The sequence below is a fragment of the Battus philenor genome, unplaced genomic scaffold, assembly GCF_028537555.1.
Source record: "Battus philenor isolate CCGP_79_NKW_IND1 unplaced genomic scaffold, ilBatPhil1.0.hap1 SCAF_1, whole genome shotgun sequence".
In the NCBI taxonomy this organism is placed as follows: domain Eukaryota; kingdom Metazoa; phylum Arthropoda; class Insecta; order Lepidoptera; family Papilionidae; genus Battus; species Battus philenor.
Genome location: NW_027181661.1, coordinates 704,135 through 719,928, shown reverse-complemented (window position 1 = coordinate 719,928; position 15,794 = coordinate 704,135). Strand labels below are relative to the sequence as shown.

General features: G+C 32.5%; 1 protein-coding gene across 1 annotated transcript in view; it reads left to right on the top strand.

Moving 5' to 3' along the window:
* Nucleotides 1–15,794, top strand: part of LOC137920952 (cyclic nucleotide-gated cation channel subunit A-like) — a 61,806-nt gene that overhangs the window by 26,283 nt on the left and 19,729 nt on the right. Inside the window, exon 3 of the mRNA XM_068763912.1 lies at nucleotides 1,210–1,405. Coding sequence (XP_068620013.1) covers nucleotides 1,210–1,405 — 196 coding nt within the window. The remainder of the gene's footprint in view (nucleotides 1–1,209; nucleotides 1,406–15,794) is intronic.

The following is a 15,794-nucleotide window of genomic DNA, read 5'->3' as shown; positions in this document are numbered from 1 at the left end:
TCTGTTTCGAAAGATATTTAAAGTAATATATTTTTTTTATTATTATAACCACAAGTATTCAATAGAGGAAAAGAAAAATGTTTCTTTTGAGATTTTCTACATTAATATTTCATTTATTTCCTAAAAAATTTCCTTGGTCTAAAAGAAAATTATAAAGAAAAAATTTGTCAATAGTGAACCAAAATGGTTCTCTATTTTTTGTTTCAATAATTTATATCATCATCAATTCAGGCATAGGATGTCCAAAGGCCTCTCCCTTAGATTTTTAATAGAACCTTTTGATAGCGGTCTACGTTCAACGTCTTCCGATGACCTCAATAAGGCTGTCTATACGCCTTGTTGGAGGTCACGCTGTGATTTTAATGCTTACTGTTAACCAAATCGCGTGATGTAAAGAGACCATATGGTCGAAGAAGCACGCAGACTCAGTAGATACCTATTGTTGTTGTTGTTTTTTTTTTAATAAATGTTTATCGTTCCCTCTGCTTTGTGTGTGGCAAGGATTTTACAGTTTTGGGTTAAAATATTTTTTAATCTGTCTCCTTTCTTTCTTCACAATTTCTTTCTTCTCTCTAATGATCTTTCACACATCTTTTTTCTGTCATCTATATTCCTTGTAATATTTGATTTTTTACACCTTTTGTTCTTTCATTAATAATAATTTTAATTAAAAATTTTTGGTTATGAATTTTTTATTTGACCATTGTAGGTATCTATTCGCTCTCATCCTGAAGAGGCCCGAGCTATAATTCTCGAGAAATAAGGAAGGTGGCAGATCGTTGAATCGAAATTCTTGAAATGCTTTCAAAGAAATCCCACCGTCCACAGAAATTGGGATGGTGGGATAAGTTCATGAAGTTCAGCGTATTCTCCAAAATGAACCGTGTAAAAATTGACAAATTCTCTAATTGCCGACTGTATTTAAGGTTGTTAATTTTCTTAGAAATTAACACATTATCACCTAAAAGTCGGACAGCGCCTCACTCTTACGGGTCCGTTGTGTTCAAACCAAAATCTTAAAGCCTTAATATTATATATGGATCATGAATAATATCGATGGAATAATTAGAATTATGTTCGTTATTATAAGCCAAACTCATTCTCGAAAATGCTGACCATACGACTATCTATATATAGGAATTGAAAAAATTGTTTGTTGTCTTTCTTCTAAAGTTTAATAATTCTGAACAAAAATATCTTTTGTTTCAGTTACCGCGATGGCAATGTGTTTACTGTGTCCGGACCCGGAACAGAACCTGGACCCTCTAGGTTAAAACACCGCGACATGACGAGTTCGAAGTTGTCTGACGGGAACAAAATCCAATCGACGAACTCAGTAAACGCTTTGCATATGCAGCCCAACTGCAGGAACCAGCTGGAAGATGGAATCGAACCATTTGAGGAAGTAAGTGAATATTTTTGACTTTAGCTTGCAGGTCCAGGAGCAGACATTTAATATTAAAGTTATAATTAATGTATATAACAGTAAAGGTTTGTCTGTATGTCCTTTATTTGTATAAAGTAAACTACGCATTTGATTATGTGATAATATTTAGCAAAGTTGGCCCATAAAGGTTTCTAAGTTGGTATGAACAATTTTTGACACATGGCGTCTCTGTCATACCAATGATTTTCATATATACCCGTGAAAGTTCATGCTTTCTCTTTCTATCATCAGACAACAAGACGTACGGATTCACGACAACTGTACACTGTTGAAGTTCAATTCACAAGCATCAAGCGTTTTCCTAATATTTTTATAGCGTGAACAGCCAAGGTGTAGAACAACCTTCCGGCGTCATTGTTCCAGACAATTTTAACTTAGGAATCTTCTAGACAAGAGTGAATAGGTTTCTAGACAATCATGTAGTATCAGGCGAGACGTCAAATGCTTCGTCTATTAAGGCTAAAAAATAATGGTAATTTGAATTGAAATGTCATAAGAATTTATGTGAATTGTGATATTTACCGGCTCACATAATTAAAATAAACACGTAAAATTAACCAAACATTTTTTTTAAATTCCACACGAGCGTCATCGAGTTGCATAGCTAGTAATTTATATATAAAAGATTTTTACATTTATACCGATTGACCAAGATAATTCTGAAATAATATAGATCTAAAATTTGGTAGAAATATTTATTCCGCGGTGTCTAAATTTTACGAAATTACATCCGTAAGAAGTAGATAATATAACCCATGTATCTTCAAGGTTAGATTGAACAGGTGGTTACTGAGTCTACTTGCTCATCTTCGATTACATCACCGCTTTTTAACAAGCAAGTTGATGATTTATGGCGGAATAGTAAGCGTTAGAAAAGGGGCGTTTCTAGGTTGTGCTACCCACCTGTTTCTGTGAGCCGGGGGTGGACCAGACCATGGTGCACTGGTGACTGTCCCGCATTCGGTGGACTCCGATGTGATTCAGAGCTCCTGTTTGGTAAAAAGATTATGGAAGATAGCATCGCCTCGATAATGGGCGAGGAAGTAGATAAACCATGTTGAAGGGGATTATAAAAGTGGCAATTGATAAAAATTTTTGGCTAAGCGAAATGAAGCATTTATAAAAAAAAATTAAAATTGGGAAACGGTAAAACTTTTGTAAACAAAACATTAGAGTAAGTAAATTTAAATGTTATACTATCTGTGATAAATTTAATGATTTAAACACTAAATAATATCGTGATAAAACAATGATAAGAAACCAAATACCTGTGATATTTTAAAGGCGAAATTAATGATGAAAGGTAATGAAAAAAAGAAAACTAAAAATAGATTAGTATGTAAAACCATGTGAAGTATGTTAGAAGACCGAATGAATGATCTTAGTAAGACTGAAAGAAGAGCAAAGAAATAAAGAGAAGGATGTCAAGACAAGACAGGAGAATTTGAAGTTCCTAATAACGAGGTTCATAAAAAAGGTGTGATAGCTGCTATGAAATCACTTAGAGTGTAGTGACCCATAACATGCTATCGTTATATATATACTATATGACAATTTTTTTTATATCTAGTAACGTTTTAGATCACTTTCAAGAACATTTAAATTATGTGCGTTTATATAGTTTAAAATCTTCGTAGCGGCATATTTTAAATTGATAATCATCCTCTCCGGTGAACTAAAATTTACAATTCCGAATGTAAATGTTTGCATCGAAAAACTGGCATCGGGTCAAGCGAAAACATTCACCCAATGCCCTAGTATCAGATAAACCATTTTCGATATTGATTACGTCAGTGTTTTACATTTAAATTTAATTTAATTATTTATCATAGGCATCTGTGAACATACGGCTTTGTTAAAGTTTTCGGAAGGCGATGTATGTAGGACTCTCCGATTTAACTGGAATTTTTGGAGGGGGCATATGTCCAACAGCTGGTAGACGGAGACTCAAGATCCAAGGTTCCGAGTTCGAATCCCGGAATATAATCTTATATAAATTACACAACGTTAACATTATATAGAATTACCACTGCTCATAAACAAGTTTTAAGAGGATAGGCGCCAGAGCGATCGTCACGCTGCATGTGAAAAATAATAAAAAGAAAATTGTAGAACCTGAAGGCTATGAAAGTGAAGCGATGTATACAAAGGAATGAAATATGATAAGGATGAAAGATGAGTATGGAAATTAATTAATTTTTTTCCACTCATGGGGTTTTAACGTGAGGTCACAAAATCGGGCCATTATGAAAATACCCGAATGCCATACGAGGTGTTTATGGAGAGATGGAAATGCTTACGCCTTGCAGTAGGCGTCTATTTGATAAAACGACCTCTATGTACGATTCTGTAATAGATACACGAATAATTCTTAGGAATTGCTATGCAATAAATTGAACAAATTAATAAACATTAAACAAAATAAAAATACTAATAATAATGCTACAGCTTTTTAAGTGATAGTAAAACTAGAAAACTATTCTATTCTATAAAGAATATTTTAAAGGTGATCACAAAAAACGTCTCATTTTGACTTCAGCTCCATTCAGATTAGAATTGCTTTTGAGCTACCGTAGATTCATTATTATTTTTTTAAATTTATAACTCGTTCTTTCGAGGCATCTTATTCTCTATATCTTATCATTTGTCAGGGATATCCATTTATTTTTTAAAATTTTTATTAGCATATTCTACTTTACTTATCTTTATATAAGGAACACAGCTAATCGTAAAAAAACGTGTATAACACATGCACTTACCCTCCAAAGAAAATGGAACTGGGCAGGTCACGTGGCGAGGTTCGCTGATAACAGGTGGACACAAAGGGTTTTAAATGGACGGGACCACGAGGTACCAGACCAAGAGGCTGACCAAATGCCAAATGGGCTGACGAGGTCGTAGCTACGGCAGATCACGGGTGGCTCCAAGTTGTCAAAGATAGAGAAAAATGGAAAGCTTTATAGGAGGCTTTTACCATGAGGGGGTTCATACAAACTTAGTATAATTAGCAAAACTATTACTTAAACTTATTGATTTTAAGTCATAAAGTATGGTATGATATTAAGCTTTGTCACTAAAAATATGAAATATTATTTAAATAATAACGATGCAATGTTTGAAACCCAGATTTAAAAATTTCAGAAAAAATAAGAACGTAACTTAAATACCACAAGTCCATACGAAACAAAATAGTATAAATTTATATGTTTCTCAAAAGTTCTTCCAACGCTGACTTGTTATAAGAAATATAGATCTTAAACATAAAAATCTGCAAAAGACACATATTTACAAGTTATATAATCAAAATAATTTTATTCTTTAATTTCATTCTTTTTCATTTTTTTTTCGTTCCTTTTATTTCATTCTTATCATTATCTTTTATTCTCATATATTTATTTACAATCCTTTTGTTCATAGCATCTATTCCTTTTCCACATTTCTTATTCTTACATTTAGGTGCGTCCATCCATCTATTTTTTAGAACACAACTTTTTTAAAATTTGCCGTTTTGCTTCACTTTCTGTTTGAAGTTTGTCATAATCCGTATTACTTACCCGACTATAACGAAATATGGGACGACATCATTCGTCTCCCATGAGGGAGACGATAATGCCACATTTAATTTCTCTTCCATGTTCTTACAATCTTTTTTTACCCGGACAGCAAAGTATTTCATAGACCACGGTCTAATGTTAGCTGATAAAGATGTATACACATCTACGTGAAATATCAATTACACAATTTTTTTTACCAAATCGGTCTCTTCGGCCATTGTTCGTGGTCACTTACGACGGGCTTCATAAGAAGGGTCAAGGTGACGCAGAGAACAATGGAGAGGGCTGTGCTCGGAGTTTCGCTGCGAGATCGAATCGCAGACGCCGGACGTCTGAAGTGGCAGCAGATCATCTGAAGTGGCAGTTGCTGGGGTATATCGCCCGTGCAACCAATAGCTGGTGGAAGTCGCTGGATTCGGGCAAGACCTGTCATCGTGGCGATCTTTAAGGGAGACCTAGGCCTTGCAGTGGGCGTCCATCGGCTGAATAGTTAAAGACATTTTTCTCTTATGTACTTTTAAAGATGATACAAAAAACACCACTCTACTAGTTCCCATTTTAATTTAATAAACAAAATCAATATATATTTTTAATATATAATTCTATCGTCATCTCCCGTCTATCCAAAGTGTTTAATGCTATTGTTATCTGTAGTATCTATTTAAAGAAAATACTATTAAAATAACATATCAAATTATTTTATATTTCAGTAGTCGAGTCTAACGTCTCACGTAGACCACGAGGCTTTTTTTAGAAATGAACTAATGTTTGCTCTTATAGATATTGATTTATACCCCTCGCTCTTCCATGCATTATTCTTAGCTACTTGTTCATATCAGCTGTATGATCTTCGTGTATGTATGTTTTCAAGGGAACTTTAAATCATATTGCAATAAATTTCAGTTTTAAAAAACAAGTCCGGTCTAGAAGGCTTTTCCGCGATATCACAGAGACCAATCAGGATCTGCTTCCAGGATTTAAAAGGCTTTTGTTGTTATTTGTCCGTAGTGACTTTTATTCTTTGACTCTTGACTTTGGTAGTTTTTATCATCATCATTCCAGCAATATATCCGCGTGTGGTGCTTCTATTAAAAATGAGTTTAGTAAAATTAATGTTAAAATTAAAATATACGAAGGAACAATAACTGTGATCATGTAAAAGCTGTGATCTGGAAATATAGATGAGGGAAGGAAGTCGAAGGTTGGACAAGGATATATAAGTAAGGAAAAGTTCATTTTGTTAGACGGTACAAAGGAAAATGTGAAGGAAGGAGAATGTGGGATGAAAAATTAAAAAAATGGATAACGTAAGAAAAGGACCAATATATGGCCACTTCCGCACATGCAGTGGTAGTCGTGCAACAAAGTGCACCACCCGCCTGCCAGCTGATAAATGCGCATGCGGCAAACAATGCGAATTTAAATAGTTAAATCACTCAACACATGTTTCACCCCTCCACGGGGCATCTTCAGGAGTTATGTTACACCAATTAGTGCCAATCACTGTGTTTGAAAAACGTGTTAAGTGATTGAACTGTGGCAGTAGTGTAATTCGCATTGTTTGCCGCATGCGCATTTATCAGCGGGCTGGCGGGCGGTGCACTTTGTTGCACGATTACCACTGCATGTGCGAAAGTGTCTAAATATTGATTCTTTTCTTACTTAGAATGGACTTCCGCAAAATAACGCCTGATTCCATTGAATATTAAGGAATAATTAAAACGATAAGAATTCTTGGCCGTGATGTCACCTGATTATTTTAATTTTATTTAGGCTATATCTAATAAGGTTTATATGTATAATTCTGTATTGTTAAACTTTATTAAAAGTTGGGTTGTTGTGCAGTTTCTTCCTGCTTCTTCACCATAACTATAACACCTTGCGAGATAGAGTCGAAAATTAAATAGATTAAAATAATAAATAGATAATAAGTTGATTAGTAAGAGTTCTGTTAAAAGTTTCAATGTTGATTCAATGTATTTTACCTTTATCTTTTATGTTTAGAATTGACTTGTGTAAAGTCAATGCTCAGATAATAGAAATCGAAAATTGTTTTACGAAGCCGCAAAACCACGTCCATCAAGTCCGTCAATTATTAATATTAATGGAAGCCTTCAGGATTTTGTATAAAGCCTCCTTGCTACTGTTTATATTGATATTTGCATATTAAATTATTTTTTTTATTTCATTTTTACCAATACTATTAAAAAGTCCATTTCTGGATAGTGCTGATGACCAATATTTTGCTACGTGATCAAAAAGTAAGGTGAAATTATCATTTATAACTTCCGGGCAGATAAAAGCAGACAGATAATTTTTTTTCCTAGATTTGTAGGACTGTCAACAATATTTGCCAAGCATCTGTTTCTCAAAAGGTTTTATTATCTCCGGATTACACGTGTTTTTGTCAAATGTTTCAATTTAGGCCAAACGCGTTAAATTTCAATTGCTGCCAAGAAAAGCATCTAAAACTCGACTGATATTGTTCTGCAACCAACGTCTTCGCCCTATTTGGGTCTAAGTCTTGGAGTCTACTTACTTATTTACTTTATTGGAGATAAACAGTAACAAAAGGCAGTAAGAAAGTACAAACTTAGAAGCTTATAAATATAAAATTAGTTACAGTTGTTACCTTATAACTATTTCACTGAGAACATATAATGATACATATACATCGGAAAAAGACTATTCCTCCTTTTTCGAGGACTGGAAAAAGCGATGGCAAAAATAAATTTTATCGAACTGGGATTACTTTGACGGGAATGAAATTGATTTCGAAGAATAAATAAAGAACTTACATTTTATTAACGAATTCACCTTCTTTTTGATCACAGTATTATTCAGTTTATTAAACAGTATATCCTGTGTATGTTTTTGGAACATATAAACACATTCGCATAGGAGAAAAATAAGTCAATTCTTGCAATTTAGTGGTATCATATATTTTAAATAAACACTTTATTCGGTCAGTTGTATGTTAAAAAAATATTCGATTATATTCCCATTGCTGGACTGTAGTCAGTCAGATATTTATCGACAGTTTTTTGTTTTACTCCTTTAAAGTTTTTACACGTATAACAAATCATCATGTATATAGTTATTTTCGTTATATATTCCCGTGATATTTTCAATGAGATTAAATTGAAACAATAGAAGAGATTATTGTCGAGTGGTAAGGACGATTCGTCCGAATGTAATCGGTCCTTGAACTGAAAGTGAGCGGTCGGTCACAAGGGCGCGACCCAGTTGGAAGCCTCTAGGAAGGCTGTAGTGGCACGTAAACCTCTAGAGTTGCTACAGTAACTGGACCCTTGAGTTTACGAGTTATTTAGCACACCGTCTAGCTTTACGAGCTATTCAGAAGCAACACCCTTAAAGGAGACGTTAAAATCTCTTCGATATGTCCTCCGTGTGATCTTGATATATGGTGATAATAAGTGATGTAATTCGTCGTATTTTGAAAAGACAGTTTTTTAAATTTGAATATAGAACATGGTGACATTTACATGTCAAATCATTGGCTATATATATTTCATTTTGGCTGGTTCGTTCGTGTATGCCCTACAGATGTGTAATAGGACTTGTGGGGGGCCTGCATCCATAGTTTCTAGTTGCTCCCTACTATATATATATATATATATATATATTTTCGGTTCACTAAAAGGATACATGCTTTATGAGACGTTCAGCAGACAGTATTATTTTTGGTTTTGAGTGGAAATTCTCTTGACTCTTTATGCTCTGAGTTCAACCCTTATTATAAGCGGACAGAATCTTTATTTACATTGTTATTTTTCTTACTCTTTTTATTTGCATATTCAACTTTTGTACTTCTCAACGTCTTTCATTCTTTCCTCTAATTTCCTTCACAATATCTTTTATTTCTTTCGCCTTCTTTCCCAATTTTATTTCTTTATTTTTATATTGTTAACAGTTTATTTATTTTTGATTGTTATTTATTTTCTTACCGTTTATATAGATATTACTTTACATTTCTAATATCAGCTATCTTATCATTGTAGTTTATTATGTACATTATTCTTATCCTATTTTATGTGTTTATTTCTTTTTATTATATTAGCTTTTTGTTAGAACTTCAAAGAGGTCTGGCGATAATCCTCTTTACTCAACATTGAGACGATGTTCTCCTCTTCTATTTTCTCTGTTAGCCGAGACTAGTATTCTGCTCTAACAACGTCAAATACGGGATACTAAAATTGGCTTGCAGGTAGTACTCTGTTGTTGATTACTATTTTGCATGGTCAAGCCCAGAGCATGCGTTGTTAATGCTCCCTGAAATTCTGGTGTTGCTATCGTGATGATTTCAGATCACGTGTATTCATATTCCTCTTCATGAGCTAGTCGAAGAGTATGACTCCCATCTCAAACACCGGCGCAGTCTAGTTCAACGAGAAATTATTGAAGCACTTTTGAAATAAGCAACAATTTTTTCGATTCTTACAATATTTTATTTATTTACTAGCTGATCCCGCATACGTTATTTTGCAAAAAAAAATATTTTTAATTTTCAATTTAAAAATAAGGGTTGATCGTAGAGGGGTGAAAATTTAGAGTTGTATGTATTTTTGTATGTTGTATCATAAAAAAATAAAAACAAAAAATTTCGTCAAAAAAATAAAAAAAAATTTTTAAGAGTGAACAACCCTTATCACTTAGGGGTATAAAAAATAGACAGTAGCCGATTCTCAGACCTACAAAATACGCATAGATATATCGTTTTGATGTATATCAGAATATTATTAAACGTCTATATAAATTATCATAATTTAATTATAGTGACTAGTAAATATTGTTGTGAGTTAAATAATTATTTAAATATATATGTTTAGAAATATCTCTACGTCCGTATGTCTGTATCATTAAGGAATGTATTTGTGTACATACTGAGATAACGGAGGACTTATTAAACCTAATATAAGCCTTACAATGAAAGGACATCTTTTATCCTTTGTTGATTAAATCACACGTTGGCATATAGTGGCAATCACAGCTAGTATATTACGTACAGTCTTGTCATAAATATTGTTACAAAGATACATAATTTTTTTATTGTACGTTACATTTATTGCTATTACAGTGTGTTCATTTATCAATTAATATAAAACGCTTAAAATGTATATAAAGTTTTGACTCAACATTTAGAGTAGGGTACGATTTGACTCTCTTGGCGGTCAAAGGCGGACAAGAAAGTAATATATATAAATATATATATATAAAAAATTCTCGTGTCACGGTGTTCGAACTTGAACTCCTCTGAAACGGCTTGACCGATTTTTACCAAATTTTATATGCGTATTTAGTATGTCTGAGAATCGGCTACTATCTATTTTTCATACCCTTAAGTGATAAGGGTTGTTCACCCTTAAAAATTTTTTTTTTGACGAAATTTTTTGTTTTTATTTTTTTATGATACAACATATATAAATACATACAACCCTAAATTTTCACCCCTCTACGATCAACCCACATTTTTAAATTGAAAATTAACAATATTTTTTTTTGCAAAACAACGTTTGCGGGATCAGCTAGTATATATATATATATATATATGTATGTATGTTTATGTACGTTTGTTTGTAAATACGTATGTTTTGTACACATCAACTACCCATTATTAGTACTTCTACCATTCCCATAGTATAGTTGTCTGTAAGAGATTGCCTCGTGCGATAAGACCGCTCTTTGTAATTTCTGTATATTATTGTTAAACTATTTAAATTTATTCTAACACATACAATAAAGAATATTAAATAAAAAAGAAAGCTTAAAAAACGGATTTTGTGTTAAGTTTTTTTAACCTCATAAAATCAGTCAAGAATCGAAATATATACCATTGAATTAGAAGACTTTCGCAATTTAAGTTCCGATATAAATAAAAACTTTAAATAAAAAAAGTATCCGTTGGTCAATGGAGAATGGAGAAACTTTGAAAGTTTCAATTTCGTTTTGCAATGTCGTTGCGAAGTTGCATTTCTATTCAACCGCTTTGTTTATAATGTTTTATATTTATTAATAAAGAATATTTGTAGTTATATATTTTAAAACAAAATAATCAATTATTGTAATCATACTGCTAATTTAAATATCTTATTCGTTTTCTTGCTACACTATGATTCTCGTATAGCATACAAATCTCTCAACGTTTTTTCTATTTAATTTATTATCAAATTTTTACTGACAAACGTGTTTTATATTAGAATTTTCTTATATTTTATATCTCGTCATTTCTGGCTGTTTCTCTTCGTTGATATATTAACGAAGAATTGTATTGGTTTTTTTATATATGTTTATTTACATAACATTCCTTGATCACGTCGATAATGGTCTACAGCATGGTTGCACAGACTTATTAAGACTAGTGGCCACTCGGGCAAATTATGAACTGATGGCGGCCCACCCTCAGAATTAAAGGTAATTATTTTTTTTTGGTTTTGTTCTGGAATAGAATTCAATATTTTTCGAATGTACGAGAGTATTAATTTTGCTGTCGGCGGGCCACCAGTATTCGACCGGCGGGCTGCGGTCTGTGCATCCATGGTCTACAGCTTGCTTTGTTATAAATATTAAAAGTTGAAATGATTTTACATCTATTTCCAATCATCTTGTATAAATTAATCACTCTAAAATTTGTTAAAATATTATATCTATTGTAATGCGATAGGCAAATAACTTCACACAGTACAAACTCTACAGGCGATCGCAATGTGGTATTATGGTACGCAAAGGATACTGCTGTCCGTATTATAGAAATTTGTATAATAATGCATAAGTGTAAATTATATTCAATAAGATTGTATCCCGGGAGGAGAACTCATGAATTTCAATCACAAGTCTCGGTATCCTACCGCTATACTACCACTTCTAAGAAGGACTATTAAATTAAACTAGGTACATCTTTCCCTGGTCTTAGTCAACCACTGTCTTCGACGTATCCTCGGTATATACTGGCCTGAGGAAGTCTCTAACGTAGATCAAACGCCGCAAGTGGAACTGACAAAGTGTATATGTAAAAATCTATATTTTTAAACTCCGTTTATAAAATATTTTAGAGTTTCTTCATGCTTCTTCTCCACAACTGTAATATGTTACGAAGAAGTAAAATTTTATGGTCAAAAAATGTCCTATTTATAAGTTTATTATTATAATACAATAAATATAAATTTAATTATTGGTTGTCCAAATGTTAGATGGATAAAGGGTTATCTATTAGAATCTTTATTTATTATAATTTATTTAATAATTATTATATCTGTTTTACTACCATCGATCTGTTGAAAAGATATATCGCTGTATAATGTTGTTTACAAAGGTAAATTTTAAATATCGAACACGTACTGCTGGTTTCGTGTTGAAACGCAAAGTTAATACATTAGTCTTTAAAGCGGGCAATAAGCCTTATTGCATACCGTGGCGTCGGCCGGCCATCAGTATTTACGACACACTTGATGACGTCATATAGGGAAACGCATGGTGAAGCCTCACGACCTATTGTTTCGGGGCCTCCTTGAGAGACGATCGCCCATTAAATTTCCTCTACACCCGCACTCTCGCAACAAGTGGCGATGGCTACGCTACTACCTCGGGTAGCGTCCGCTATCTTTAATTAAGCGGGCGTCGTGACACCATAGCAATTACGAGATAGTGATCTGCGATTCTAGTGCCCTTAATGGCAAAGTTTCATTTGAATTCCTGCCGTCTGTATTTTGTTAGACTTGTGCGAAATTGTACGATATCGACGCGGGCGGTGGAGTCGTTTGTAGGGTGACCATGAGTCCTGTTTATGCCATACACAAAATACCTTTGGGGAACAGCATGCCTGCGGTAAGTAGTTTAAACGAAAATATTTTACTTTATTTTAGTTGCAAAACACGATGAATATTTATAAAATTTACAAATTGAAACTTAAATTATCTGTTCGTTTACTTTTTTTAATAGCACCCGTTATTGAGAGCCCTCGCTTTCGATCTTATTTTTGGGGCTGGGATATTGGTTGACTCATGACAGTTGTGTCGAAACACCGATTATTTAACACCTATAAGAGTTTTAGAAATATTTAAAACACTAGCCTACAATTGCTTATATACTTTACACCCTTTAATGTTAGTATGCCATAAATATGACATAAGATATACATCAATAGAATACAGATAAAAACTACAATAGAACAATGCAAGAATAAATTTTATAAAGTAACAAAATAATCGAAAATCAGTGAGATTAAATTTTTTTTCTAGTGCGCTCCAAAATCATTAGATATAGTTTGCACATGATGTCAAAGTGCAAACCAACTACATACTATATGTTCGTACAATATATAATATGACGCCTAATAGATCTGAATCTCTATATGTATATATGCATATACACTGAGTGAAATGATAAGTTCAAAAATACAACTTTTCAGGGGAGACGAAAAAAATAAATATTAGTTAAATTGGAAACATTGATACATTTAAAATAACAATCTTTTTATAGATTGAAAGATAATTTTATACCAAATAATCTTTGATTATTTATATAAGAAAGAACGCTTTGCGTATAACCTTTATATTCTTGTTTGTATTTTACTTTGATTAATTAGAGAAAAAAAAGATATCTTTTCCTATTTACGCCTTGGAAGTTGTTTTGTTGTTGTTGTTTATTTGAAAACCTTATAGCTTGAGCGCCCATCAGCTGAAAACCTTATTATAAAATATTAACTAATAAGGATGTATATACGATTAGTATAGGAAATAAATATATGCTTGGATAATTCCTTTGTACTCTTTTACAATCGTTTCAATTCAATTTCATATACTCAAAACATTCATTACATAAAAACTTGTAATATGAACGACTTTTAAGCAATAATAAAGCTTGGTAAGGAATTGTTCTACAATTGTATTAAATATATCGTAAAAGACAATATGAGTGTATTGTATTACTGTAAAAATTCATCCACAACATTGTTATTAATTTTTGAAATCTAGACGAAGATATAACAATCGGATTATGTACTAAAAAAATATTCATTTACTTTTTATTTTGACAGTTACGTCTAATTCGCGACATAATTCGAAAAAAGAATTTATTCATTTCATCGATGTTTTTTTTTTTAATAAATGTTTTTATACTCTGTATATGTTTGCATTTGATTTTGATAAATAAACGACAAGGGCAGTATTTCACGGAATCGATGTTTTTGACGGAATTGCTTTTTTGTAATTAGGATTTATGTTCCACAGATATTAGCGACCGTATTTGTTTTACATTTACATATAATACTCAAATATTTCCAACTCTTTTTTTTCATATTTTTGCATGTTAGTGTTTAAGATTACGTTTCGTATATATATGTATATACGAATAACAAAAATCGTTCATTTCAAATATGAAAAGCAACTCTTTCTGCCCATACACTCAAAGATATCTATGTGGGATATATATATATATATATATATATATATATATATATATATATATATTATAATCGATACGCTTGGCAGGCGGGTTGGCAATCGCATTGTGGTATGATACGCTGTTTTCTGTTCTCTGTAAATTTATTTGTGAGCTGTGACAATCCTATATAATTAATACAAAAAGTAATAACTCCTCCATCTATATACCTTTATGTGTTTTAAACTGAAATTTAAATTGAATTATATAGGTGTTCTATTTATTTATAATTTATTGCGCATCCAAATAACAGTGAGAATATATTTAGATAGCAATACAAAGAATATAGGAGATTAAAAAAATTATAGTTTTATTTTTTTTTGCTTTCTTTTTTTTATAAGCCTCGTATACTCTGTTATGCTACGAACGCGCAAAGACGAACCATTGCCTAATACTATTTACTCTGTAAACACAATTCGTCGCGTGGCGTTGTAGAGAAGGTCACCAATTATTATTGCGGTGATGAATAGCCTACCCAAATTGACCCTCGAAGCTGTGCGGTAACCGTCGATTTGCTGTATTGTATATTATTATTCTAACCAGACATAGTCGCGTGAATTGACTAGTTGTAGTGGCAGGTCGTGGTCCACATCATTGCCTGATGGCCTGTGTTTAGAAGACTTCGATCTGATTCTGTGATACATGAAGAAGAGATCGAAGAAGGCAGCATTACCTCTTTCGTAGGTGACGACAAATGTCACCCTATATTCCTAGAATTCTCCAAGTAGTACAATGTACAACAGAAAAGAATAAGACTCGGAAGTAAGTTAAAAAGGCTCGAGCAAGATCTCAGGCTTGACATGAACAAAGCAATATAGGTTTAGTCAATAAGAAATAAAAATTATAACCAATAGTAAATAGTAAAAAAAATATATATTTAAAACTTTGATAATGTAACAAACAGTGGTCTAGGAACGAAGATGAGTGAAGGAAGGTGATGAAGAAAGATAGAGATTGTGAAGAATGAAATAATAAAATGAAAAAATATTGTACTTGAATTGTAACCCTGCTCTACACATGAGGGGAGAATGAGAAGGCATTAAACAAAGAGTTGTAGTAGTCGCGGGCAGGTCACATATCATGTAGACCAGACTCTGGTCTTTAAGATTCTGATATGAAGACCACGGACCAGTAATTGTAACGTAGGATCTTTGCCCACAAAATGTATACGTGATATAATCAAGGTTATTTATATATGGGGGAATGTCTAGAGGATCATGCCCTATGACTGAAATAGAATTACTCGATGAATATCTTCTTAAAATGTATTGTTTCATCAAGAAATGACCTGCGAACCCTTTGAATTTTTAATCCTGTAATATAGCCGGTATTTCTTC